Raw genomic sequence first — 26,196 nt, forward strand, 5'->3', positions numbered from 1 at the left:
ACCAGTTATTAGGTTTAGGGGGCAATCACTTTTTCACACCGGGCCATGATGGTTTGGATTTTTTTTCACCTTTAATAATAAACACCTTCATTTACAAATTGCATTTTGTGTTTACTTGTGTTGTCCTTGACTATTGTTTAAATTGGTTTGATGTTCCGAAACACTTAAGTGTGACAAACATGCAAAGGAACAGGAAATGAGGAAGGGGGCAAACACTTTTTCACACCACTGTAGATGCTGAAAGTGGTCAATTACCCCTTGTTTGTCTGAGCTCGGTGCTTAACAGCTTTTCACATCTTCTGAAATCTCTAAAAGGGTCTCTTTGGCTGACATCGGTTCAGCATAGAAAAGTACACCAGAGTGGGCAGTTACTCTATTTGCATTTTCACTGATCTGTAAACTTAAATGAAAGAATGCATCCTGGTGTAAAGATTTAAATCTAAGATATGACATCTAAGGCTATCTGCAAAAGCACAAGTTTAAGCAAATGAATGAGTTAGGTTTAACACATAAGCCAGTCTATTTCTTAAGGAAATCCCAAAGTCTCCTATTGCAAAATTCAATTTCGATTAAATTTTTCTGTGTGTCTTACAGAACATAATCAGAGAAGCAGACATACTCCAAATGCCTGCTAGTATAATCTCTAATATATTATTTGTTATTAGATGAAAATCAGCTTTTCCAGAAGTACCTCACATCACATATTTCCTCTTAATATTTCTCCCCTATGAATCCTAGCTAAAAGAAGAAGAAGAAGAAACCCCCTCCCTTTTCCTCTCCTTAAACTGTAATATTCCTTTCTTTGCAGTCTTCTTCATTTGGTGGCCAATGCACATTTAATGATTCATTATGTTTTGAAAATGTAAGCTTGATCATGTTTAACGATTACTGTGATTTCATAATCTCTCTGGGTAAATGGCATCACAGGTTGACATTCTACTTTTCTGTTATTTCTTTTAATGCATGCATGTTTTTAAAACATGTACACATGTATTTTTAGCTCACACACATCACATACTAGCAAGCCCACTTTTAATGTATCTATTATCAATCTTTCTCATTTTGTTTGTTTTTTCTCTTCTTTGTTTCCTTTATTTTTCGTTGTCTTCTCAGATTTTCATGTTCAATTAGGTAGCTGGTGTTCATCTTATGCTGGTGCCAGGGGTTCTACTTGACCAAGCGCTTTGCTGAAGGAGGCCTGGGTTTTTGTAATAATTGTTAAATAATTTTTTTTTTTAAATCCTTTAAAGCCTGCAAGGATCAAGCTCCCTCTGAGGGTCTGGTAGCCGTTCAAACAGGGAAACAGGATATCCTTAACCCTTGTGTTGCCTTCCCGTCAAAAAGAAAATCAACACTTTTTTTAAGGCTTTTAATCGACGTATTTAAGGTTTTATTCTGTTTTTGTCTTTTTTTTGTCCCAACCGGTTGTCAGACTCCGCCTACCAAGAGCCTGGGTCTGTCCGAGGTTTCTGCCTAAAAGGAAGTTTTTCCTCGCCACTGTGCACTGTTGCTTGCTCTGGAGGAAACTACTACAACTGTTGGGTCCTTGTAAATTCTGGAATGTGGTCTAGACCTACTCTATCTGTAAATTGTCTTGAGATAACGCTTGTTATGAATTGATACTATAAATAAAATTGAATTGAATTGAATTTTTTTCAACGCTTTTAATGCTTTTTTTCAATGTTTACCACTTTTTTGACAATAAACCTCTTTAACAAGTAAATTATACCTAGTGTTTGAGTTAGAAAAGCAGAAATTAGGAATTATTAAATTATTAAATTAATTAAAGGAATTAAAATTAAAGGAATGGATCTTGATGGATAATCCCAGACTAGAATTTGTCAACTTTTACTCAATACTATTTCAAAACCACTTCATTTTTTTTTTCAAATGCTATCAAATTGAATAAGACACCCCAAAATTAATGAAAGTAGAGATGTGTACTTGCCAAAGAGCGTTGTGTGGAATCAATCATGTTATTTTGGGGAATTAAAAAGAACATTGATATAGGAAAAGGGATCAATATGACCCGAGGATGACATGATGCACTGTAAAACTGATACTACATGAGGGTTAAGATGAATCAATCACAAGTTGAAGGAGCAAATGGAATCACATGTCACTGGAATTGTACCTTGTACAATTTAATGTGACAAATCAAAATTGATTGATTGATTGATTGATATCCCCCATTTATCATGTATTAGCCCTATACAACTGCTTACTAGATTGCTTACAATGTAATGTAAGCAAATAGGCTTCCAATAATATCAATCTACTGATGCACTGTAAAACTGATACTACTGATGGTTAAAAACTAGAACTGCAATGATCAACAATTGACTTAATATTTTTGATATTGAAAGTCAAAATTGAAAGTCAAGATTTGTACTTGCCAAAGAGCAATGTGTGGAATCAATCACGTTATTTTGGGTAGTTAAAAAGAACATTGATATAGGAAAATGGGTCAATTTGACCCGAGGATGACATGAGGATTATAATGGTCAGACTCCAAATGCTGTATTTCAGTTTGACATATCCCTAATCGTTCTCACTCCCAACCCATACCATACGGACGCTTGGTCACTGGCTCGCAGGGTCAGATACGACGCAAAAGGAATCCTTCAACGTTGCATCTTTTGTGAGGTGACTTTGTTTCACCAAAAGAAGTTCCTTCTGAGACCATTTTGCAGCTCCACTGTCTTTCTGACTGGAGGTTAGTGTCACCAAAGACAACAAGGACTGGTTAAAAGATATGCAAACAACCCAGAGTGTTGATTTTTTTTGTCCTTTCGTGAAATGTATATGTGGAGGGGCCAGACCTTATTGCGCAGTGCTGTGGAGATAGGTCTGGTCTGGCAATGTGAGACTACATCATCAGTAACTTAATACAGCTCGATTATGGCTTAAATCATTCAGTAAACAGTAATTAGGCTGAGATGATTAGGTAGAAGCTCCTGCACAAACATAATGTGTTCAGCCAATCAGTTTAGCGCAAGAGTGGTTTGTGGGAGGAGACGTTCCAGGTTGGCTGCAGGCTGCCCTGTTACCAAAGCACAGTGGCTCAGTGCTGGTGTCCCCTGCTGTGAGGACACAGCGGAAATGCATGTGATCACAGCTTGGCGAGGATCTGCATGTTTTAAGCAGGCTTAACCCTCAACATAGGAGCATCCCTGCGTCTTGCTTTATAAAGGGAAAAACCCAACCTGCCTTCTCCTCCACCTCATCCCCCAGTCCCCTATAGACACACTTTTGGACCACCTTTTTATTTTGTACATACTTTTTTTGTTCTTTAACAGGAAATCACCACTTGCCACACAAACACACATAAACACAAAACGGCCTTCTCCTCATCTAACAAGTCACATACATACACACACCTCACCCATACATGAAGTTTAGCATCATATCAACCCCTTTTTTCCGAGTCTCTGTAATTTTACGCTTGTCTTATATGTTCTGTTCACACTGTCTTCATACTCACATCCAGCGCCTCCTGCAGCTCCTCTGCACCTCCTTGGAGGCTTTCAGTCTCATCCAGCTTCTGCTCCAGCTGGTCCAGGAAGGCGTGTTCCTGCTCCAGGTAGGAGAGCAACTCACACCAACATGCCCAAACCTCCTGCAACACACACACATATACACACACAAAATCGTCAGGAGGCACAGACAGAGCTAAAAAGCATTAATGAATGGATAAATGATAAACAGATGACCATTTTGAGATGTTATGTGCTAGAAAGAAGAAAGGTGGTCAGGCAGGAGCAGAAAAAGACACATAGGGTGAGAGAGTACTTCAACCATAAAGTTGAGAATACCAAGACGCAGAGGTATTTATGTCTCAAGAAAACAGCCATCCTCATCTCCATCCATCAGATCTGACAGGACATCTTCAACAAATCTCCAAACTCTTTTTAAAAACTTGAGTAATTTATTTTATTTCATTTTTTTGTATTTTGTTTTTTTGTGTTTGTATATGTTCTTATTTTGATATGGATCCCCCTGGGTCTAAAATAAAGTTTATTACAACAAAAACATCAGAAAACCATTATAGAAATTAATAAAAAAGGGGTATCTCCTTTCAGTCCAGCGAGGATGAATCAGTTCACCCAAAATTATAAAAACAATCCCTATATATATTTTCTCATACCACCTCAATAGTGATATCTAACCATGCAGATAGTTTTAGCTTTAAGATATCCATCTCTGAGATTTCTACCTCCAAACAATAGAACACACTGTCAACCCTTTTCATGGGGAATCCCCAACATGTTTTTATCCAGCTTGTATCTTATTCACTTTTTGTCCCCTCTAGCCTAAACGTTACTTGAAATGAACACAAACATATTGTGTTCATTACTATTGACTTGTCTTTATGTAAATGGGCTGAATTTATAGAGCGCTTTTCTATTCTTAACTTAAAGCAGTTTTACATGTTGCAGACACACATTCATACACTGTGGTGGAAGGTGCCTTTAAAATATCCTGTGTACACTGTCATCTACCCACATACACGGGAAAATGCCCTCCAGAGCTGGCACTGATGTGAGCATTACGGTCTTGGACTTGACACCACACGTAAGAGCCTTGGGCACACACACACACACATGACCCCCACCAAAATGTTTCAAGTACATTTTTTCTTAACTAAGCATGCCTAGGTTATGCAATAACACTTTGAAATAATCACAGAGAAGACAGATAAGGTCCGTACCTCTAGAGTCTTACATTTCCCATCCAGACGGCTACAGAGGCGTTGGTAGTTGGCCGTCAACACCTCTAATTCAGACCGCAAGGCATCATGGGCCGTGGGTGGGGCCTTGGCAATGAAACTGTTGACACTGTCAGTCAGGAGTTTGACCTTTTGCTCCTTGGAGTGGACCTCTTCCTGGGCCCTCTGATTGAGAAACAGAATAAGTGATGTTGGTCAGAGTTGAGGGACAGGTTGAGAAACTTTAGGACCTTAGGTTGAGTTGACTTAGTTTGTGTACTTTAATAAGCCTCGTTATGTCAATAAAACTCTTTAAAGTCATGGACATTGAAAGCAAAGAGAGACAGGTGGCAAGAGATTAAGAACAAGAGAAGGAAGGAAGGCAGAAAGAAAGAGAGAAAGAGGGCTTATTGGACAGAGGGATGGATGCACAAACAAATGAATAAATGTATTTTCTGTTGACAAAGCCACCGGGTGTAAAGAGACAGAGAGAAATGGACTGAACAAGTAAGCCAACAAATCAATGAATGAAGGAGTGTAGCAAATGCTTTCCCAAACAAGGGCACAGAAGACGAGGGATTAAGAAAACAAGCAATGGAACAGATTGACCAATGGAGTTTCCTTTAAACTCGGAGCAGAGAGAGGGAGTAGAGGAGAGGTGAAAAGAAGAAGGGGTATATTAGCCAAAGCAAGCAGAGTAAAATCAATTTTTAATTTTCAAATCGACTCAAGTGAAGGTTTTTCAGGAGAAGGGGTGAATGGAAAGGTTTTACCATTGGGTATATCACAAAGCAAAACTGTGATGCAGTTTCATACAAAATAGAGTAATTGATGGAATGGAGGGAATGAGAGTGGAGAAGGGGTGTGAAAAACAGACACAAAGCTGTGAGTGAGAGCACAGAAAAAAGATAAAGAGAGGAAAAGAAAGACAGAAAGAAAGTTGCTTTTGAACTTCAACAGAAAATCGAGAGGCGGGCTTGATTGACCTGGAATTAACAAGGATCAAAAGAGAGAGACAGAGAAAAGAATCCTCATAAAGTTGGTCAGATCTGAGAATATAAAGAAGACCAAGATCAGGACTTTCCTGAAAAGGCCTAGATGTAGGGCTGGGCAATATATTGATATTATATTGACATCGGGATATGAGACTAGATATTTTCCAAGACTTTGGATATCATAATATTATGATGTGACATAAGTGTAGTCTTGTCCTGGTTTTAAAGGCTGCATTAAAGTAAAGTGATGTACTTTTCTGAACTTACCAGACTTTCCTTGCTGTTCTATTATTTGCCTTTTCCCCAGTTAGACATTTTGTCCACATTACTGATGATTGTTTATCTAAAATCGAAGTGTGAATATATTTTGTTAAAGCATCAATTGTCAACACTAGAGTAGATCCCTGCAACATTGAAATCGAGGTATTTGGTTAAGGATATTGTGATATCTGATTGTCTCCCCATCGCACAGCCTTACCTAGATGTAAATGAAATCCAAAAATCACTCCACATTACTCTACATACAGTCAAAAACGCTGATCGGGACATCCCTAATTATAACACCCTCCTCCTTTTCTGAACCCATTTTCCCTCCAGATCATTTTCGTGTAGTCCCCAATTGAACCAATTTTACTATATGGTGGTGATGTGTGGGGGCAAAAACAAAGACTATGAGAAATGGAATGAACACCCATCCTGAAATCTGTAAGAATTAGGACAATAGACACTTTTAACGGACTAACTGGACTAGTGTGGTGCAGTAGACTGTGAAACAAGGTGGGATACAGTAAGCACCAAGTTCCACTTCAAAGCCATAATGAGAAAAGTGTTCATTAAGTGCGAACATCACATCAAGTGCTCAAGATGTGTGTGGATATTGGGACAGAGATGTCAGTTCAGCCGACAACAGGAAGAGACAGCAACACTGCCATAGGTCCTTAGTTCTTTACCAAAAAAAACACCAAATACCAAGACACATTCAGACCAACACAAAATTCAATATTTACTTGGGGAAAAACTGACATTGTCATATTGTCAGCAATATACCGTATATGTCCAGTTTACGCACACACCTTAAGCTCCTCCACAGCCTTGCGTAGCTCTTCGGGTGTCTTGTATGTGAAATCTCTCTCCAGATAGTCTTCCTCAGCCTGGTTGATCCACTCCTGCATCTCCTGCATCTCCTTCCTCAGAGCCATGGTCTTATCAAGGCCACCTTTCAGAGCGGACTTCTTAGCATAGGCCTAGATGGCGAAAAGGAAAATAAACAAACACTCAACTTTACACGGACAAATGAAAGCAGGAAAACAAATCCCCTGGATGAAGGTTACACACCTGTTTGCAGACGTTCTCCCACTGGCCGTTAAGATCATCCAGTTCTTTCTGGATGTGTATGGCAAACGGTGGCTCGGCCTCTTTCTTTAGGTACAGACCCACTTCATTGATGCCGTTGACGCTGGGTTGGATGGTGTGGATGTCATTCACCAGAGCCTGACCAATCACAATGCAGGACAGGGGTTACACAGGTAGAATTAGGACTGTAAATATTTCACAGTGGATCACATCTGACTCCAAGATATTTTATAAGCTCTAAGGGTTATTTTTAATGAATTCCTTGAAGTCTTTAATCCCAAGAACACTTCTCGTCTACTTTTTATCTATAAATTGAGAACTATGATTGTGAAAAGTGATTTGTTGGTTAAAAAAAATGTTTTTGTTTGTTTGCTAGAAAAACAGGTATCGTATTTACCTTTGAGTTGGGGTGTGAGTGTGCGTCGTGGCAAAATGTTGTCCCGGAGACACCTACTAAGCAGATTTAAGTACTTTGCCCGGTGTTTATTTTTCTGTCTGTCTGCGGACAGATTTTGTCACTGCGATCACAACTGTGCAAGATACCGTCACAAAACTGTGTGAGATCAAAATGAAGGCCAAGTTCAAAGATGGGTGTGGTCCAAGCAAGTAAGGGGTTAGAAAGAAAGGAAGGGGCCATAGCCCCCCCCACACACTTTACGCCGTTGGCCCAATCTGGCATCACAGCTGACGTGATCCTATCATAAGATAGTGCCTGGTTGGTTGTGTTTTCCCCTTTGTACGCATGGCCTATACCAGACATCCATTCATTAACATCATTAACGTAAATACATAAATTACCCAAGGCATCTTCCTAGCAGCCAGCCAGACCAGCCAGAGCAAGCACCACCAATGGCAGGAAGACAGCCGTGATAATATCTTGGCTGGCAGCTTGAAAGTAGAACTGTTTCACTACCCAGCCTGCTCCTGGCTGATATCTGTACACAGGATAATGTAATGGATGAAATAGGACTCGGGATTGCCCGGCAACAGGAGATCAGAGACAGGGATCGGGATATTGCACTTGGTGTTCCCCACCGACAGAGCACAGGACTCCGGTGGGAAGAGGGTAGGCTTGGTTCGCACTTGTGATGCTTGGTTCTAAAATTCAATCAGTGTTGATGGACTATGTTTACCTGTCAAATTTTAAATGTTAAGATGCTGGCCATATTATCTACTTACAGTATTCACCAGTGTTTTTGTTGCTGCTGTTCACATTCCTACTGATGCAAATTTGAAAGAAATGCACTTTTTGTTGTACAAGGAGAATAAATGAACCTTGAAGTAATGTCAAGATGCATGGTTTCCTCACCGTGCACTGCTCTAACTGTTTCTCCAGAGCTTCAGAGTCTCCCAGTGCTGGCCATTCCTCGTTCAGGAACACATCCACGTCTGCCATCCACTTTTTCAACGTCTTTACATCATTCTGGTGGAGGGACAAGAGTGGGTTTTGAAATTAAGACATGTCTACCAGCAGAACCAATTATTGTATTACTTGGTTATTCTCTCAGGCCAATAAATTGTTTTTAATGACTTGCTTGTAAAAAATAAATAAAAATAAAGGTGAGATAAACTCTCAAGCCACATATAGTAATCCCTGTAATCAGTCTCACCTCAAACTGCATCAGTTTGGCCATGAGCTCCTGGATTCTCTGGGTGTTGTCTGTCAGCATGGTGCCGAGTCGTCTCCAACGTGCCATGACGGCATCCATCTCTATGCGATACCTACAGAAAATTACAGAAGCCTGTTGGTTTGTGACATGGCATAATTCCTTACCTATGCATTATTAATGCTGTTTGACAAAGGCTGTATGAACAATTGCCGGTATGTGGAATAATTTGGCAAAACTAATACTATCATTCCCAATAATGAGAAATCACAAACCTGACTATAGTTTTAGGAAAGACTTGAGAATGCTGCAATGCTTTTAATTTAATTGAACTTTCAAAGTTCAGTAGGTAACTTTTATGAAAATATGTTATTGTAATATTTTGCTGTCACTTTATCCTGACAGTATGACACAAGGAAAATGATGTTCCTCTGCCTCCGTCTTGTGCACCTGTGGCATTTGTAAGTTTCCACCATGCCTGAACGAAAATAATCAATCAAAGCAGCGCAGATAAGCTGAATACGGAATGATATGGAAATAAGCTGAATGTGCTTCATGGAGGTTTTTTTATGTCTACATAAAACACCCTGAGGCTTTGGCAGTTTGGAACCATTGTACTTGTTTAATTGTTTCTGTCAATGGATTATACAGCACTCTATCATTTTTCATGTCTTACTTTTGGCTGATGTCAGGTGGAGCTTTCTGGAAGACCTGCTCCACAGTTGAGGTCAGGTAGTCTACCTCCCCTTGGTGTTCAGCCAGAGCTACCTGGAGGGCCTAGAGGGGCCAAAGAGAGACATAATTGAAATTAGGCAGGACCAGGATGGATGTCTGGGGGAAGTGTAAAGAGAGAAAATACAAGTCATAAGTTCTCTTTTGGCCATTTTGCCACTCTGTCTGACAAGTGGTGGTTTTGGCAATGGGAATTCCAGATGTAGAATGAGAGAGAAAGAGTGTTATGTTAATCTGAAGTATAATAAAAAATGTCCATCATAGCTCATTAAACCAAAACTGAATACATAAATAAAAATAATAATAAATTGAGACTTTGCATGCAATAAGTGCAAAATTAAAACATAATATATTTGTTGCTTTTTGTTTAAAAACAAACTCCACTTGTGACATTTATTTTAAAGAATCATAAAATCATTTGAAGTACATTTCATTACTAAAATGTCCAATAACAATGTTAATTTGTGTACTTTATGTAAGGATGGGAGGTTAGGTTTAATGGACACCTCAAATGGACTCTTACCTGCTTAGACCATTGTTCACTTACCAAAACCATTTTCCGACCATTATTTTAAGACCATTTTTTTATAATTTCATGCATTTTGCAATCAAAATTTGAAGTTTAGAGAAATAACTCTGTTTCCCTGGTAACACCTGAAATTTTGACTAACACCTAGAACAATCATTCCCATCCCATAAGGTTCTTCTTATTATTATTTGGAATGTTGTTCACCGCTCCAGTAAATAGGATGGGCCTTAGCTACAACTTGGCAATTTAAGGTACAGTATTTCTAGTCCACTCAGAACCCTTTGGCTTAGAGATCAACAAGCCAGACATTATGCTAACAAGACACAAAGTCAGTTACATTGTGCATGGTTGACAATCAGTTTAACAACAAGACAAGCTATCTCTCCAGCCATGCCAGTATCCCCAAATCAACCCCAAGACGTTCACAATTAAGTGATACGGAATGTATACTGTCGCGTGCAGCCTAAAGTAGCAAGTTATACATCAAATGGGATGTGAGATGATAAAGAGGTGTGAAACAAAGTAAGTTCAGAGGATTGGTGTAACTTATGTCTTGTAGCTTGTGTGTTAGAGCCATCCTGTGCTGTTCAGAAGATAAGGCACTGAAGGACCACACTAATACCTCTTTCATAGCAATGACCAGGGTTGGGCCCTGGTTATCTGACCAGTGTCCAACCCTTCTTTTGGAAATCCAAGCCAGTCAACATGGGTATATCCCTGGTCATGACAATTCAGGGTCACAACCAGGGAGCAATGTATAAGAATTACCCTAAGTGTTAGAAATGGGCTGGGCTTTCCATGTCATATTTAGTGAACAGCTAACATCACATACTCAAGTCCAGGTGTATATCACAATAACTAATGGTTTGCAGCTACTTGATTTTGTCATTATAAAGGAGAGAGAAATTAAGCTTATTGTATGTTTGTTTGACAGATGACTTCTCCTCCTCTGCATTTAATTCATTGCAGCAGCTGTACAATGAAGTAGGCTGCTCTAGTATCAAATTATGATAATTTTAAGACAATGGGAGAACTTTTTTATTTGTTAAATATCATAAAAAGTAAAGTTGGGCTTTACTGTCAGCTTCTAGACTCATGTTAAAAAATACTGTGGTAAAAATAGAAAGATTTGCGCTACCTGGAGACCTGTGTCTCGAGCGAGAGAAGGGAGTGAGAGTGGCCATGCTGAGAGAATTAACTTAAACTTCTTTTCACAAGTTTCCGTTCCATTCAGTTTTTCCAGGCAGTTTTGCAGTTTTGTACCCAACCATTCATTGATGAAAAGAGTCACAAATCAATCCTTTTGCTGGCATTTCTTTGACACATTTATAAACATGGAAGCACATGCCCCTGCATGGCATGTACCACTTACAGACAGAAGAAGTGGTTGATATCCAGAAATCATACCAGTGGCTGGAAAAAGTTGGTTTGAAAGATAGCACAGAGGCACTAATCAGGCGCTGAGCACAGGATCAATAGAGGCCGCAGTCTACCATACCAGACAGAACCCCTGAGGAAAGAAGCCCCTGAGACAGTCCAGCACATAATGGGGTGAAAGATACAGGCAGGTACAGCATAAATAGAAAGCCATAACCAAGGGGCTGGTGTAGTGTACAGGAACATACGTGAGTATGAGGTAAGAAGTTCCACGGTCAAAGTGGGAGGCCCCTCTAAAGGTGGCTGAGAATGACAGGGCTAAGATCCTGTGGGACTTACAGATCCAGACTGATAAACTGATAATGGTTGACAAACAACAGACAAAGGTAGTTGTAATAGATCAAGTGACAGCAACATCAAGAAGAAGGAACACAATGAGCATGGGAAATACTTAGAGAGGAGCTGGAAAATATATGGAAAGTGGAACAGTGGTAATCGGAGCCCTCACAGCTGTAACCGCCAAACTGGTACAATGGCTCCAGCAAATTCCAGGAAGAACATCTAAGATCTCTGTCCAGAAGAAGAACACAGTCCTTGGAACAGATAAGATACTGCGCAGAACCCTCAGGCTCCCAGGCCTCTAGTAGAAGACCCAAGCTTGGAGGAAGGGATGAGACGGCCCAGTATGTGGCAAGTGGGGAATTCATATATATTGTTACAATGCTAAGCTAACCTGAGCTCGTGACACAAAGGAACAAAGCTAATAGAGGCTAACTCAGCTCACAACATGAATCCTCGTCTCGTTTTCCCTACATGTTGCATTCAATGTGAGAAACGACGGATGAAGCAGCAAGCTTCCCCGACAGAAGCAAACTGCAAAGCCTGCACAATCAATCAAACAATAAATACATTTGTTGAAATAGCACGTGTGTTTATTTAACCTCTATCTTATAAAACTACATGGATCATATAGCCATTTTGTACACGTTATCTTCTAACAAAATCTAACAGTGGGAATGTGTACAATTTACCTTCTAATAAGATCTACAGTGGGAAATAAGATTGATTTCTCACTACAGTTTACTGTTCTGTTCTTATGTGTCGCTAATGACGGCCTAGTCTCATGGCAGTTCATGGAACGGGCACGTTATTTAATCTATCGATTTGTGTACCGGTCATGTTAATGTTGTTATTTTCTGTGTGTCGATTACGAATTTTGAAGTAATGTATTTCAATGGGAAGCCTATTTTGTGATAACAGCACAATTACGGTAGCGAGTAGTATTGAAAAATTTGTGCACGGAGGTTGGTCGAGGTGGTGGATGGCTCAAACAACCCAGGACTTTCACCCCGGAGACCAGGGATCATGTCCCGCGTGTCTCAGTTCCTTTCCGCGTTATTCTCTACCTAACCACAACCGTCCCGTGTCCTGTGTGTGACGGTTCCTTTCCTCGTTCTTTTTTTCCTAATCACAACCGTCCCGTTGTTGTTGGCGGCATGTGGCGTTTAATTTCCCCATTGGTGCGTCCCCCAGAGACCGCTGATCATGTCCTGGCGCGAGTTGTTGTCACCGTCCCACGTGCGGCGTTTCATATCCCCATTGTTGCGTCCCCCAGAGCAGCCCAGAGTCAGGGCAGTTTGTGAAATGGTCACGTTGAAATGAGTTACCTGTACACATAATAAACAAGAAAATTGTGACATGTATACAAACTAATAAATTAAAATATGTGAACATTTCACAAACTATAGCTAATGCTAATAACCCATTAATGAGGATATGCCAGGGAAATAAAGATGCAATGTCCTGCAGCTTCTGCAGCCTTTATGTGGTCAGATAGTAACAAGGCATTAAATATTCTAATGTCTTAACTGTGAAAGTAGAGTGCCAATGAAGGATGTATGAGTATATATACATACAGTATGCACCACCTACAAACACCACAAGACTCCCGAGAGCATCCAGCCATGAGAGACTTAAGTAGGGGCAGATGTAACGACGTGGTTTGACATTACCAGTAGTCTAGTTTTCTTCTAATAAGCACTGGTATTTGTTTTCTAAATAGAGTGTAATTGGTATGATGTATTGTCTAGATAAAGTAAATTTAGATTTTAATATGGCAATATGTGCGTTTCTATTTATAGCATAATTTAGGTGTATGGTTTCTAATTAGTGTATAACTGTCTTCATTTTCTGTCTAATAAAGACCACATCATTTCTTGTTTTGGTACAATTTGATACAAAGTACGGCGTATTAGGTCTTTTAAATGTACCGTAAACATGAAACCGTAAATTTGACCCTCATGCTTACCAAATTTCATACATCTAGGTAAGAAACCACTGCAGGGGTTACTACTTTAACCTTTTGTAGGGGGCGCTATCGAGCCAATTTGCCATGCCCAAGCCCTAGATTAGACATACATTGGTTAACTTTATTTATAGATTTTCAATTTACATAGAAGAAACGACAAAGATACAACATATTACCAACCCGTCCCAACCCAAACACCAAGGCTCAAAAAAATAAAATAAGTAAAAGACAAAAATACAAAATACAGCTACACACAGGTCCTGAACCTCACTTCACACTGCTCAGACTGGGAACATTGTGCAGCATCATACCACACATAACCTTATACAATTGATGGGCAAAGGAGAATTACATCATGTCAGGGATACATTTTCAACAAATTCTATAAAGGGGGCCCAGGTTTTCTATCTATCCCGTAAATTATTCAGATTATATCTCAACTTCTCTAATGACATCGCAAAGAGTACCTCTTTGACCCAGTGTCTAAACGAGGGAGGTTTCACAGACTTCCAGTGTAAAAGAATTTGTCTCCGGGCTAGAAGAGTAATAAATGCTTCCGTATTTGCCTGGAGGACCGTAAATTGTTCTTCTGATGAGAATACCCCGAAAATAGCAACTGTTGGATCGGGATCCACTGTTCTGTCACAAATGAAGGAGACCACTTCAAAGACCCTTGCCCAGAAGTTATTAAGTGAATTGCAAGACCAGAACATGTGACCCAATTTAGCTGTACTGTGATCACACCTCGGGGGCAAAGGATTGGTGCCAGGATATATTTTGGCTGCGTACCTGTGAGTATCTGAAAGACATACATTTATACCAGTTATAATAAGTGTGCTGAGTTTGCTAACTTTCTTAGTACGTTTAGCCCCTAAAAAATGCATTTTATTTGGTGGAATAATAAGAATTCTGTCGATTTTAATAGGGCCTTTGCCGGTAGTTATTAGAGGAGCTTAATGCAATCAATCAGGATTGTTTTTAATTTCTGCTGGAGTTCTGTTTTCTTTATAACAGGTCAGGATTCAAACCAAGGTCCCATCTGACAGAAGTGCTCATTATTTTAATGAGCAACAAACGAAGTAAGAGGTGATGCTGTCACCTGCCTGCTCATACTTAGCAAGTATGAGGAAGTCTATTATGGAAGTCTCTCTGAGTGACGGGAGAGGAAAGAGCCGTGCTGAAATTTACAACAGCTTATCAGTATGCAGAATGAGTTCCTATTATCTTTAATTAATCTTAGGCTACAAGGCTTGACCTCCCTGCTACGCCACAAGACTAATATCAAGTTTTAAAAGGCTGCGCTCTCTGCATATTAAACAGATGCAAGTCAAGCTTTACAAAATCCCTGTGAATCTCTCTGTTAGTAGGTTTCTGAAGGTATAGTGTAGCTTTCCATTAGAGCTGCTAAAATTAATAAATACTGTTAATTATGGTCTTTTCTTTGTTTGTTTATTTGACGAATGTTCTTATTGTTGTTATTATTATTATCGTTATTTTTTCTTTTTCTTGCTAAAACTGCTGGTGGAATTTTCAACTTCCTTGCGGGAGTCATCCCAAAAAGATTAATAAAGAGAAGTCTAAGTCTAAGTCTAAGTCTACTGCAGATTACAGAATACAGGACAGCAAACAACTGCAAGTTGTGAACGTAAGCGGCCATTTTATGTTGTTTATATAATAAGATTTTGTCAGCATCTTGGTTTTTTAATAAGATGTATCCACTCTTAAAGGTGTAATATTTATATTTAATTATTATTATTATTATTATTATTAAATCCAAAAATGACCACAATATGTCATTAGATATTAAGGAAACATGCTAAGCTGAAATACTATGTTTTCTGACAACATTGATAAACCCAGTATTTTGTCCTTTGAAATTTCCTGTTCCGTTCTGTTTGTGTTTTGGCCCGTGTGTTGGTCTCTACTGCCCATTCTGACAGCAGGGCGGGGTCGCCAGATGGTCGGTAAAAACGCGAACCCAACGCGCTACAGCTGTAGTAACAGCCATGGAGGCAGCAAACAAACAACGGGGTCAATGTAGAATTTTACCCAACCTAAAAAACTTTGGCATGTTTCTATAAGTTGCATGACCAGAGACGTAACGAATCCCAGGTAAATATCGGAGATGTATTTGAATGATGGTAACCATTAGCTTCAGGCTTATTTCTCACGGCCACAAGGAACGGGCATTTTCAGTCATTTTAACATTTGTGTATTTTATAGAGTAACGTTACTCAAGTAAAACAAAATTGAGACACACAACCCCCCTCTTCCAATGCACAGCACCCTCCCCCAACCTTTCCTTCACAACACACCAGGTGAGGAGTGAAGTACTGTATGAAGGGTCAAGGTGAGGAAAGCAGCGGGTCCTAAAGGCCTCAGCTCCAGGCTTCTCAAATCCTGTGCAGATCAGCTGTGCAGAATAGAGGGACACATGTTCAACCTGAGCCTGAAGTTATGGAGGGTACCACAGCTCTGGAAGACATCCTGCATGGTGCCTGTGCCATCTTAACAGCTCCAGGCTGGTGGCACTGACATCCCACTTGATGAAGACTCTGGAAAGGCTGGTCCTGGTCCATATCCGCCCCCTGGCGACCTGGCACTGGGTCTATCAACCTGGCACTGGGGTGGTTGATGCTATCATATATTTATATATATATACATAGTACCTTCTCCACAAATCTCTCTCCCACCTGGAAAAGGCTAGAAGCTCTTTGAGAATCATGTTTCTCTAGTGCTTTCAACAGCATGCAGCCAACATTTCTGAGGTAAAAATTGGATGGATATTGGACTAGCTCACTTGGACTGCCAGCACTTTACAAAAAAGCCCAGAGCAGACCTGTATCTGCTGAGAAGACTTGTGTCTATTGGGGTGCAAGGGGCACTCTTGAGGACATTCTATGACTTTGTGGGGTCATCAACCATTCTCTGCTGGGACAGTGGCATTGCAGTGGCAGACAGGAAAAGACTGGACAGGCTGATTTAGAAGGCCAGTTCTGTTCTTGCTTGCCCCCTTGACTCCGTAGAGGTGGTGGGAGAAAGGAGGATAGTGGCCCAATGATCCTCCATGATGGACGACTCCTCCCACCACATGCAGGACACTCTGTCAGCAGTGAACAGCTCCTTCAGTGACAGCTGCTGCACCCGCGCTGCGTCACGGGGAGATCTGGAGGTGGCAGTAGCTCAGTCCATAGGGAGTTGGGTTGGGAACCAGAGCGTCCGGATCAAAGTACGGAGTGTGGACTGGTAGCTGGAGAGATGCCAGTTCACCTCTTGGGCACTGCCGGGTGCTCTTGAGCAAGGCACCATAACCGCTCAGGAAACCTGTTTAGCAGTTGAGCCCACTCACTCTGACATCTCTTTGTTAGTGCATGTCATGGACCTGAGGATGTGTGTGTAATCAAGCCTCTGTGTAGTGTATAATAACAACAGAGTGTAAATTGCAATTTCTCCATAGGGGATCAATAAAGAGTATAACATTATAAAATGAATTTAAATAAGATATACCACATGTCTTTCCCGTCTGCTGCTGTCAGACTCTACAATCAGCACTGCTCCCAGTAGACCACATGGACAAAACACACACACCAGGACTGATAAAACGTGCAAAAAAACATGTGACTGTGCAATTACTGTAAATACATTTTACAGTTTAATATTTTGTCTCTTTAATTACATTTATTATTGTGTCTTTTACTTTTCCTCTTATCGCTTGCTGCTGCAACAGCGTGAATTTCCCCGTTGTGAGATTAATAAAGGATTTTGAATCTTGAATATATCTTTAGTTGAGGTGGTATGTGTGGTTTGGCTAACTAGCTAACTATGTATGTGTTAATGCATATGTCTGTAGGTGTGAGAGGGAAGATCTAAAAAATGAAATACAAAAAGTAAAAAGGAAAAAATAACAACATCCTGAGTCAGAGGGGGGCGCACCAAAGGGCTGGCCCAAGGGAAGGCCCAAGGGGCGTGACGGCTGGGGAGTCCACCACATAGGTATATTTTAGGGGGGGTCAATAACGATTGTCCGTAGTCGCAAACTCGCAATTACTTGCAAATTAATCAAGCTAATTTTGAATCTGTTCTAAATTTATTTTAAAGAGGATACTTTTCAAAATTGTTCTTATCTTATCAACATGGGAGCAGACAAATATGCTTGCTTTATGCAAACGTTTATCATTATTGCAACAATCCAAAACAACGACAAATACTGTCCAGCCTACAACATTGTCAAAACTCAAGGCCAGGGCAAAATACAGCACCTTTTGATCTTGCTCAATATCAATTTAGGTTCACAATAAAATTTGGCCCACCTGTGTTTTGTTGCTTTGTCTTAAGTTTTTGTCACTTTTGCTGATGCTTTAGGCACTGTTTTTCCAATTTTTTTTGCCACTTTTTCCAATGTTTTTTTTGTGCCTATTCCAACGTTTTTTTTGCTCCTTTTCCAACTTTTTGGGGCCTTTTCCAACATTTGTTTTTGCTCCATCGTTTTTGGGCCTTTTTCAACGTTTTTTGGGGTCTTTTTCAACGTTTTTTGCGACGTTTTGGTCGTTTTTTGTCTACCTTTTTGGTTGCTTTTTTCTTTGATAGCTAAGTTTCTTTTTTGGGTCTTAATGTTGACAAACTGTAAGTGAGAAGGCTATATGAGATAGGCAATACAACAAAAGATGCTTGACTTTTTGTTTGACATTGGTCCAGAATATTCTCCAGGACAACTTTCACTACACTTTATGCTTAAAAAATATGCTGAAAGCATGATATGGCAAACTCAGAAAACGTTAGGAGTTGTCCATGCATCTCTATTTGAACTTTCCAGCATTGCGTGCCTTTGGCGAAGGGGAGGGGGACTCTCTGCATCAGCCATATGCTTGGCCAGAAAGTGGTATTTGAGACTTGATGTACCAGGCACGGCGCCAGGATTCCAGTTTTGGATGGGCCAGACCAATTTTGTGTGGGCCTTAAATCAAAACATGTTATCAAATCACTGTTTGACCTAATACAAATGACTAATATACTGTTATATTATCTGTGCTAACATAATAGAGATTTCAATAGCTTGATGCTCTTTAAATATGTTGTAAAAAAACATTGTACAAACGTTTGGTTGTATAGGACGACCCTATCCGCGACCGCTCTCCTTGGTTCTGCCCAGAGAGGAGCGCGTTGGAATCTCCATTACGCACCATACCTGGCTGCGCTATTACGCAAAGCTCCATAGACCTACTGTAACAGTGGTCAGGCATTTAATATTTCTCCAAAACATAATTTAGTTCTGCTCGTATAATAGGAGGCCAAATATTTCACAATTCTGTTTAATTGTTTGTATGTTGTACAAACGTTACACTACAGATCAACAACACTGCCCGACAGTTTCATTCAATACTCGGGCACAGAACTTGTTCATTGACGTCATCTGTCGTGTAAAACGAGACTCAAGTTATTTCCGAAAGAGACAAACTGTTACTTTAGTGTGATTCATGTTATAACCATATTTAACAAAAGGAAATAAATCACATTAACAACAGACACAGCGCCCATAACAAGGGGAACCCATGAGGGAAAAAGAACAGTAATAAGCTGATATAGAAATAGAAATGCGCCTGTAGATTTGTAACGGGTTATGAATCGATTATTTTAATATATCTCAATAAAGACAGAGTAGCCTTCACATACCTTACTCTTATCCACTCGTGGTACACAATTAAACTCGCTCAAAATAGGCCTAGAAGAAGCGAACAGGGAACGACTCATTTCCTCTTTTTCTCTCTGCTATGTTACTAACTTTCAACATGTAGCCTACGAATTCATCGCATGTTTTTAGGTCGCCTCGCACACACACACACACACACACTGACACAAATTACAGCAGTAGTCGGCGGGGTTTGCTCTTGAAAATGTCAATGATTTCATCAAAGTCAAGAGTAACTGTAAGCTCTCTTTCATATGTCAACAGACACAGAGACATGAGGCGAGACGTAAGCATGGTGCTCCTAATTGATGTTTTAATCCGGTTGACACTGGAAAAGACCCGTTCAACTGTACAGGATGTCATCGGCAGTGTTATCAGAGCTTTTAGGAAAGCATTGATATTTGGGAAAACGTCCTAATTGCAAATGTCCATCACTTCAACAAGACTTTTGAGATGTTCTCCTCTTCTGTTCTTCCTCTCTATGAGTTGCACAAACACTGCGAGCTCCGACTCTGACACGGTTATGTTGAAGCGCTTCCCTGCATCGTTGAAAGTGGCCGAGCAGGTGGTGTCATTTGTATGAAGGCTAGGAGACATCAGGATTGCTGCAGATGCCATGAGGCCATAGGTGTCACTGTGGAATCGAGTGTTCAGTTCACTAAGCTGGCAGTCTATTAGCGCGTTGGAAATGTTGCGCAGATCACTGTCACTTAATAGACAAACAACTTTTTTTCTCAATTCACAGACAGTAGATGCAAATAACCTTAGTGTCGAGAAAACCATCTGGAAATGCTTTAAACTGAACTTACTATTCATGAAACCCTTTTCTTTATCCATTTCCGCTCAAGGCTTGTTTCTGCTAACCATCCATAACATCACCACTGCATAGCTTTCTGATATCCCAAACTATGGAGCAGCCCAAGGCTCAAATCACTGTGTGCCATTACAAGGTATTTGGAATGGAAGGAATTTTTAACTTGTTATTATCGTGTTAACTTTGAAAGCCCTTTTATATTTATAATATTATTACAAAAATAATTAAGGACAAACATACGTATACCGTAATGAGCCACCAAAAAGAACTTAGATAAAACAACCTCCTCTTTGTAAAAGGGCACTACGCCTGCCTTGATGCTTAATTCTACAAAGTCTTAAAATTTAACTGTGATTTGGGGATGTACTGGTGTATCAGATGCATGCAATTTACTCACTAGGTTGTGGGTATGAATCAAACTCTTGCGTAATGGGGCATGTCATCTGTTTTCTCTCTCTTCTTTATACTCTGCCTGCTACCTCAAAGAGCAGAGGAAAAGCATCCTTTAAAGAGTGCTGCTTTGGCAGTTTGGCATCACCAGTGGCCATATAACTTTACAACGTAGTAAAAAATTATTACAGTGTTATACAGCCCTGAAGGATTAGGGAGCCAGTACCATTTCGGCATGTAATGGGAATTGTAGAGAGATCTAAGCAGCAGTCTTGTCAAGAGCATACACAGTGATACAGAGCAAATCTACCTATTTGCTGAATCCCTAATGACTAGTAGCGGACTCATAGTGCAGTTTGACACACACACACACCCGCACACACGCACACATGGTAACTAAGCAAAGGTCTAATCTGAGAAAAGGTATAATCTAACTAAATATAAATGGTGTGATAAGCTCTGGCAACATGAAAGTTGGAAATATATTGAATACCTATACTTCATACAATCAGTGGAGTAAACTGACAAAAAACAGTTATGGCAGATATTTCAACAAATGAAACGCCAAAGACCTTTTTTATTATACAGACTGATGACAGTAAAATTCAACAAATTATACAAAAAAAAGTTAAATAATTCTAAGGATAAAGAGATTCAATATTTGGATTGGATATTGAGTTCATATAGAGGTGCCCTACTCTCATAAAGCCTATGAGAGATATAATAAATCTATTCATCAATGGTGGAGAATTTCCTCAAATATTTGAACAAGGTGTTATAACCCCAATTTACAAACCTCACATCTTTCTTATTGTCTGAGGGTCAGGCCACGCAGTCAGCAATGAAACCTATGTTGTCATTATATAAGCTATTATAAGCTATATGCTAGCTACATATTGTAAAATTCAGCAAAAGTATAATTTATTAAGCTCTGATAATTTTATAAATCTCTTGTGCGTTAATGGTCTTGCACCCAAACTGTTATCTCAAATGATTTAAAATTACTCCAGTAAAGTAGCCACTACAAGAGGAGCAATTCATGGAGACTGAAAACCTGCTAAGTGCAAAACAGCATTCGGCCAGTCCTCTATCTGAGTGAAAGGCCCACAGATTTGAAACAACAAAGTATAATTTACTGTGAAGTTCAGTTATTTCAGTAAATGTCATCTGCCTGCCTGAGCCAAGCCAATCCATGTGTGGTAGGTGTGTCAAAAACCCTAAATGAAGTGTCCAGCAAGATATGTTGAATGTAGAAAATGCTGTAAGAAGGGACACTGAGACTGTGTGCAGATCAGTCCAAAAACTGGAGTCCAGAGAAGAGGATGAGGCGGCGGCCTGATGAGGAGCTGTTCACCATCCATAGACGTCATCGTGGACTGAAAGACTTTCTGTAAATAGTGGTAAGCTTCAGTTTAAAGTGGACACAGGTGCCTCTGTGACCGGTGTTCCAGAGTCAGAATACACACAGGATAGATATGGCAGCCCCTCAGCCCCTCGCAGACCATTACTGGGACCTGCCAGCCAACCCTGGTTGTTAAAGAATAGGTGGATGCTATCCGGAGAGGGGACAGAAAGATAGAGGAGGAGGTTTTCATTGTAGAGGACGTGACCGCACACTTGTTAGGCGTTTCAGCCATTCAAAGACTGCACATAATTCCTCAGCTCCATAGCATAGATGATGCTGAAACACACTTCCGCTCAACCTACCCAGATGTATTCTCATGTTTAGGTAAACTTAAAGGCGAAAACAAAATCAAGCTTAAAGACACTGCAACACCCTATGCCCTCTCTGCACCATGGTGTGGGGCCATTCTACTCCATTCACAAGTCAAAGAAGTGCTAGACCGGATGGAGAAGGTGGGAGTCATAGACCGTGTGGAAGAACCAACTGAATGGTGTTCGGGCATGGTTCCTATAATAAAACCTGTGGGGAAAATACATATTTGTGTTGACTTAACTCATCTCAATAAGAAATATTTTGCCTGGAGTGGATGAGACACTGGCCAAGCTTGAAGGAGCCAAAGTCTTCACAAAACTTGACTCGACATCAGGCTTCTGACAGGTACCGCTCCATAAAGACTCAATTCTCTTGACCACCTTCATCACACCAGAAGGCCAATACTACTTTATAAGGCTCTCTTTTGGGATCTCATCTGCTCCAGAGCATTTTCAGAAAAGGATCTCACAGCTCATTGACGGCATAGATTCTGTGTCATGCTGATGATGTCCCTTTCAGAACACGAGGACAGGCTGCACAGAGTACTATAGAAATTTAAAGAGATTGGGCTTACTCAGAATGAGAAATCGCAGCTAGCCCCGACCGAAATTCGTTTTCTGGTCCACTTCATCAACTTACAAGGCATCAGAGCAGATCAAAGTGATCCTAGACATGCCGGAGCCTAATGATGTGGCAGATGTACGCCTGTTACAGGCATGGTGAATTATGTAGGGAAATTCTCACCACGCCTTTCTGAGCTGAAAAAGCCCCTCCAAGACCTGTTGGGTCAGAGAATAGCTGGACATGGGGGGCACCCCAGATGAAAGCTTTCCTGGAAACAAAGACAGAGCTTAGTGCAGACACTGTGTTAGCTCAGTACAGTCCAAGTAGAGAAGCTATGGTTTCAGGCCCAAATTAAAGAAGAGGCTTTAGCTGTGACCTGGGCATGTGAGCCCAGCGAGGATACCTGAGTGGCCTGGTCTTTACCTTAAGAACTGACTACAAGCTCCTTATAACGCTCTTCAAGTCTAGAGCGTTGGATGACCTCCCGCTGAGGATAATCAGGTTTAGACTCAAGCTGTTTAGATTCAATTTGAAAATTGTCCATGTTCCAGGTAAAAACCTGATAACAGCTGATGCCCTACCCAGAGCACCTCTACCAGAGATGGCCTTTGAGGCAGATCAAGACCTGATCTTGTCTGCCAGCAACACAGACAAAGCTTGCACAGATCAAGACCACGCAACTCTCTGACAATACCTGCACACGTCTCAGACGGTACATTGCTAATGGCTGAACTGCTGAACTGAAGTCTGTTGGCCAGGCATTAAGTGACATTTAAAGCGAATGGTTGAGAGATGCAAGATTTGTGCACGTGAAGCTCAAACACCAATCAGGCCTCTGCTCACAACCGACCTTCCAAGCAGACAGAGGCAGAGGTCAGAGTAGATCTTTTACAATGGCAAAATGGAAATTACTTAGTGCTGGAAGACTACTTCTCCTGCTACACTGAAGTGTGTACCTTAACCAGGAAGTATATCATCAAAACAGGCAGTTGCAAGGTTTAAAGCTGCATTGACTAAGTACGGATGTCTAGAAGTGCTTTTCAGGGACAATGGTCCACAGTTCTCCTGCCATTAGTTTGCTCAGTTTGCACGAGATCATGACTTAAAGCATGTGACAAGCAGACCCCGATATCCCCGTAGCATTGATGAGGCAGAGCCGACTGTCAGGACTGTGAAGTCTCTCTAAGAAAAAGAAGGGGTTCTATTGGCCTACAGGGCCACTCCATTGGCTCATGGGAGCTCTCCAGCACAACTATTGATGGGGAGGAGAATCAGTTTCCAATGTTGCCACGCTAGTTACCACCGCAACACAGCACCTAAACTGCAACAGCAACAGACATACAGACCAGCCCTCCCTTCAGCCTGGACAACAGGTGTGGATTGCACCCGGTCACACAAAAGGGAGAGTTGTGGGTCCAGCTTCCACTTCACTTTCCTATGAGGTGGAGACCCCAGACGGCAGACGGCTGTGGCACAACCGCTCACACCTGGAAAGGTACTGTTACCAGTGCCAGTGCATCTGGCACCGAGTGACATGAGACTGACATTGTCAGGAAGGCCATCTAAGGCTCTTGAAAGACTAGGCATTTAATACACTGAACACGCACATACATTTAACAGGACGAGAAACATGTGATTGTATGTTAAAAATAAATTCTTAATTTCCCAGTTGAAAAGTAAAAGGGTCTTAAAAAGCCGTGTTCAGATTTAGCTGACTTAATGAGTAAATATCTGGCGGCGCCCTTTAGCGGCGCTCTACTGACAATCATATGCCTGTATGTAATGTAAGTAAGAAAAATGAATAAAGGTTGTCGAGTTGTATCCTGATGGTTGTCTCCTTGTGTATAAAGTACAGAGGAACAATACAATATCTGAATGCATTCCTTCTGAATCCACTCCTTCAGATAAGATATTAAAATATGAATATATCACTACTCTGCAGACCAAAGTGTGGGAGTGTGTGTGTTTACCTGAATGTCCTTCAGTCTCTGTTCCATTATAGGATACTCTGTAACAGCCGTAGATGGGATGGCCAGCTTGGCCTCGCACTGTTGTAACCATGCCAACAGTGTCGATATGGTTTCCTTATAACGAGCCGGGGGCAAGCTCTCCAAAACTAGACACAGACAGAGAAAGACAGAGAGATTTGTCAGAAAAGGGGTCAGTTTAGTGTTGCAACCTTAAAAGACTTTAAAACCCTGAATAACACTTTTTACTTTAATATCTAAACCTACTGTACTGACATATTGCCTCCTGAAGACATATTTTATAAATAAAAATCCTCTATCCTGCGGTGTAAGAATCCCTTCTGATTCTGCTGTGCTAGGTGATGTTGGGAAAGTCTTTCCAAAATAGTTGGTAACTAATGTCCAGATTTTTTATTTACCAGTCTGTTTCTTTTTTTTAACCTTTGTGTACAATTGGAAAGAACCCATCGAAGAACAAAATCCTCTATCGCTAGGATGTGCTATATTAAATCTTTGGTCGATTTAAGTGCACTAGTTGACACAATTACCACTGAATTCTTCCTTGGAGATCCCCTTAGACAACTCTGGGTGCTATTTTATTTTTTCTATATATGATTACTCTGGGTAATTTAATTAAAATGCTATTGTGCCTTATTACATTTTTATGCAGACAAACAACACAGTTATACCTTCCAATAAAGCCCACTGATCTTGGACTGCTGTACATTATATTTGTAGAAGTAAACAAAAAGTCTGAATGGAAACCGCTTTGCCAAGGTTAAATCTTCAATTCCATTCAATTCAATTTTATTTATATATAAAATCATAAAAAAAGTTATCTCGAGACACTTCACAGATAGAGTAGGTCTAGACCACACTCTATAATTCACAAAGCCCCAAAAATTCTAGTAATTCCTCCAAGAAAAAAAATCTCCCTTTTAGGAAGAAACCTGAGACCGACCCAGGCTCTTGGTAGGAGGTGTCTGACGGGGCTGGTTGGGGGGGTGATGCACAGTGGCAATAATAGTCACAATAGAGAAGAAGATATTTAACGGCTCTCATATATTTAATTTCATACATTTGTCATGGCTCATGTGACACCCTATTATTTTATCCAGTCATTTCTTTGAGTTAAGCCTGTATTTTTTACTCCTGTTTTTACCAGTAGCATGGCTCTAGAGATGGCAATGACAGTCGGTCCACCACTATGGTCAAGATTGAAATGTGTCATCAGCGTATTGTATCACTTCCGGTTCTCCCATGTCATGGACACTAGTTTGCTGCTCTGGTAAAAACATACTCAACTCTGCTTTGCTGTTTAATTTAGCGGTTTAGTTATACTCAAGCACTTATAATTCTCTTCTCTTACTGTGACTGCCTCGCTGATGTCACAATTGTTTAAATGCTGTTAGCTGCTTTAGCTTAGCCATTAGCAATGGCTAATTCCTC

At 40.5% G+C, this 26,196-nt stretch overlaps 1 protein-coding gene across 1 annotated transcript in view; it reads right to left on the reverse strand.

The window, feature by feature from the left end:
- The window catches only part of dmd (dystrophin), a 401,891-nt gene that overhangs the window by 162,094 nt on the left and 213,601 nt on the right, over positions 1-26,196 (reverse strand). The window contains exons 25-32 of the mRNA XM_032505885.1: positions 24,751-24,896; positions 9,340-9,440; positions 8,667-8,778; positions 8,366-8,479; positions 7,039-7,194; positions 6,777-6,947; positions 4,712-4,894; positions 3,485-3,619 (exon numbers count right to left, since the gene is read on the reverse strand). Coding sequence (XP_032361776.1) covers positions 3,485-3,619; positions 4,712-4,894; positions 6,777-6,947; positions 7,039-7,194; positions 8,366-8,479; positions 8,667-8,778; positions 9,340-9,440; positions 24,751-24,896 — 1,118 coding nt within the window. The remainder of the gene's footprint in view (positions 1-3,484; positions 3,620-4,711; positions 4,895-6,776; positions 6,948-7,038; positions 7,195-8,365; positions 8,480-8,666; positions 8,779-9,339; positions 9,441-24,750; positions 24,897-26,196) is intronic.

Source organism: Etheostoma spectabile, chromosome 24 (genome assembly GCF_008692095.1).
Source record: "Etheostoma spectabile isolate EspeVRDwgs_2016 chromosome 24, UIUC_Espe_1.0, whole genome shotgun sequence".
NCBI classification, from domain to species: domain Eukaryota; kingdom Metazoa; phylum Chordata; class Actinopteri; order Perciformes; family Percidae; genus Etheostoma; species Etheostoma spectabile.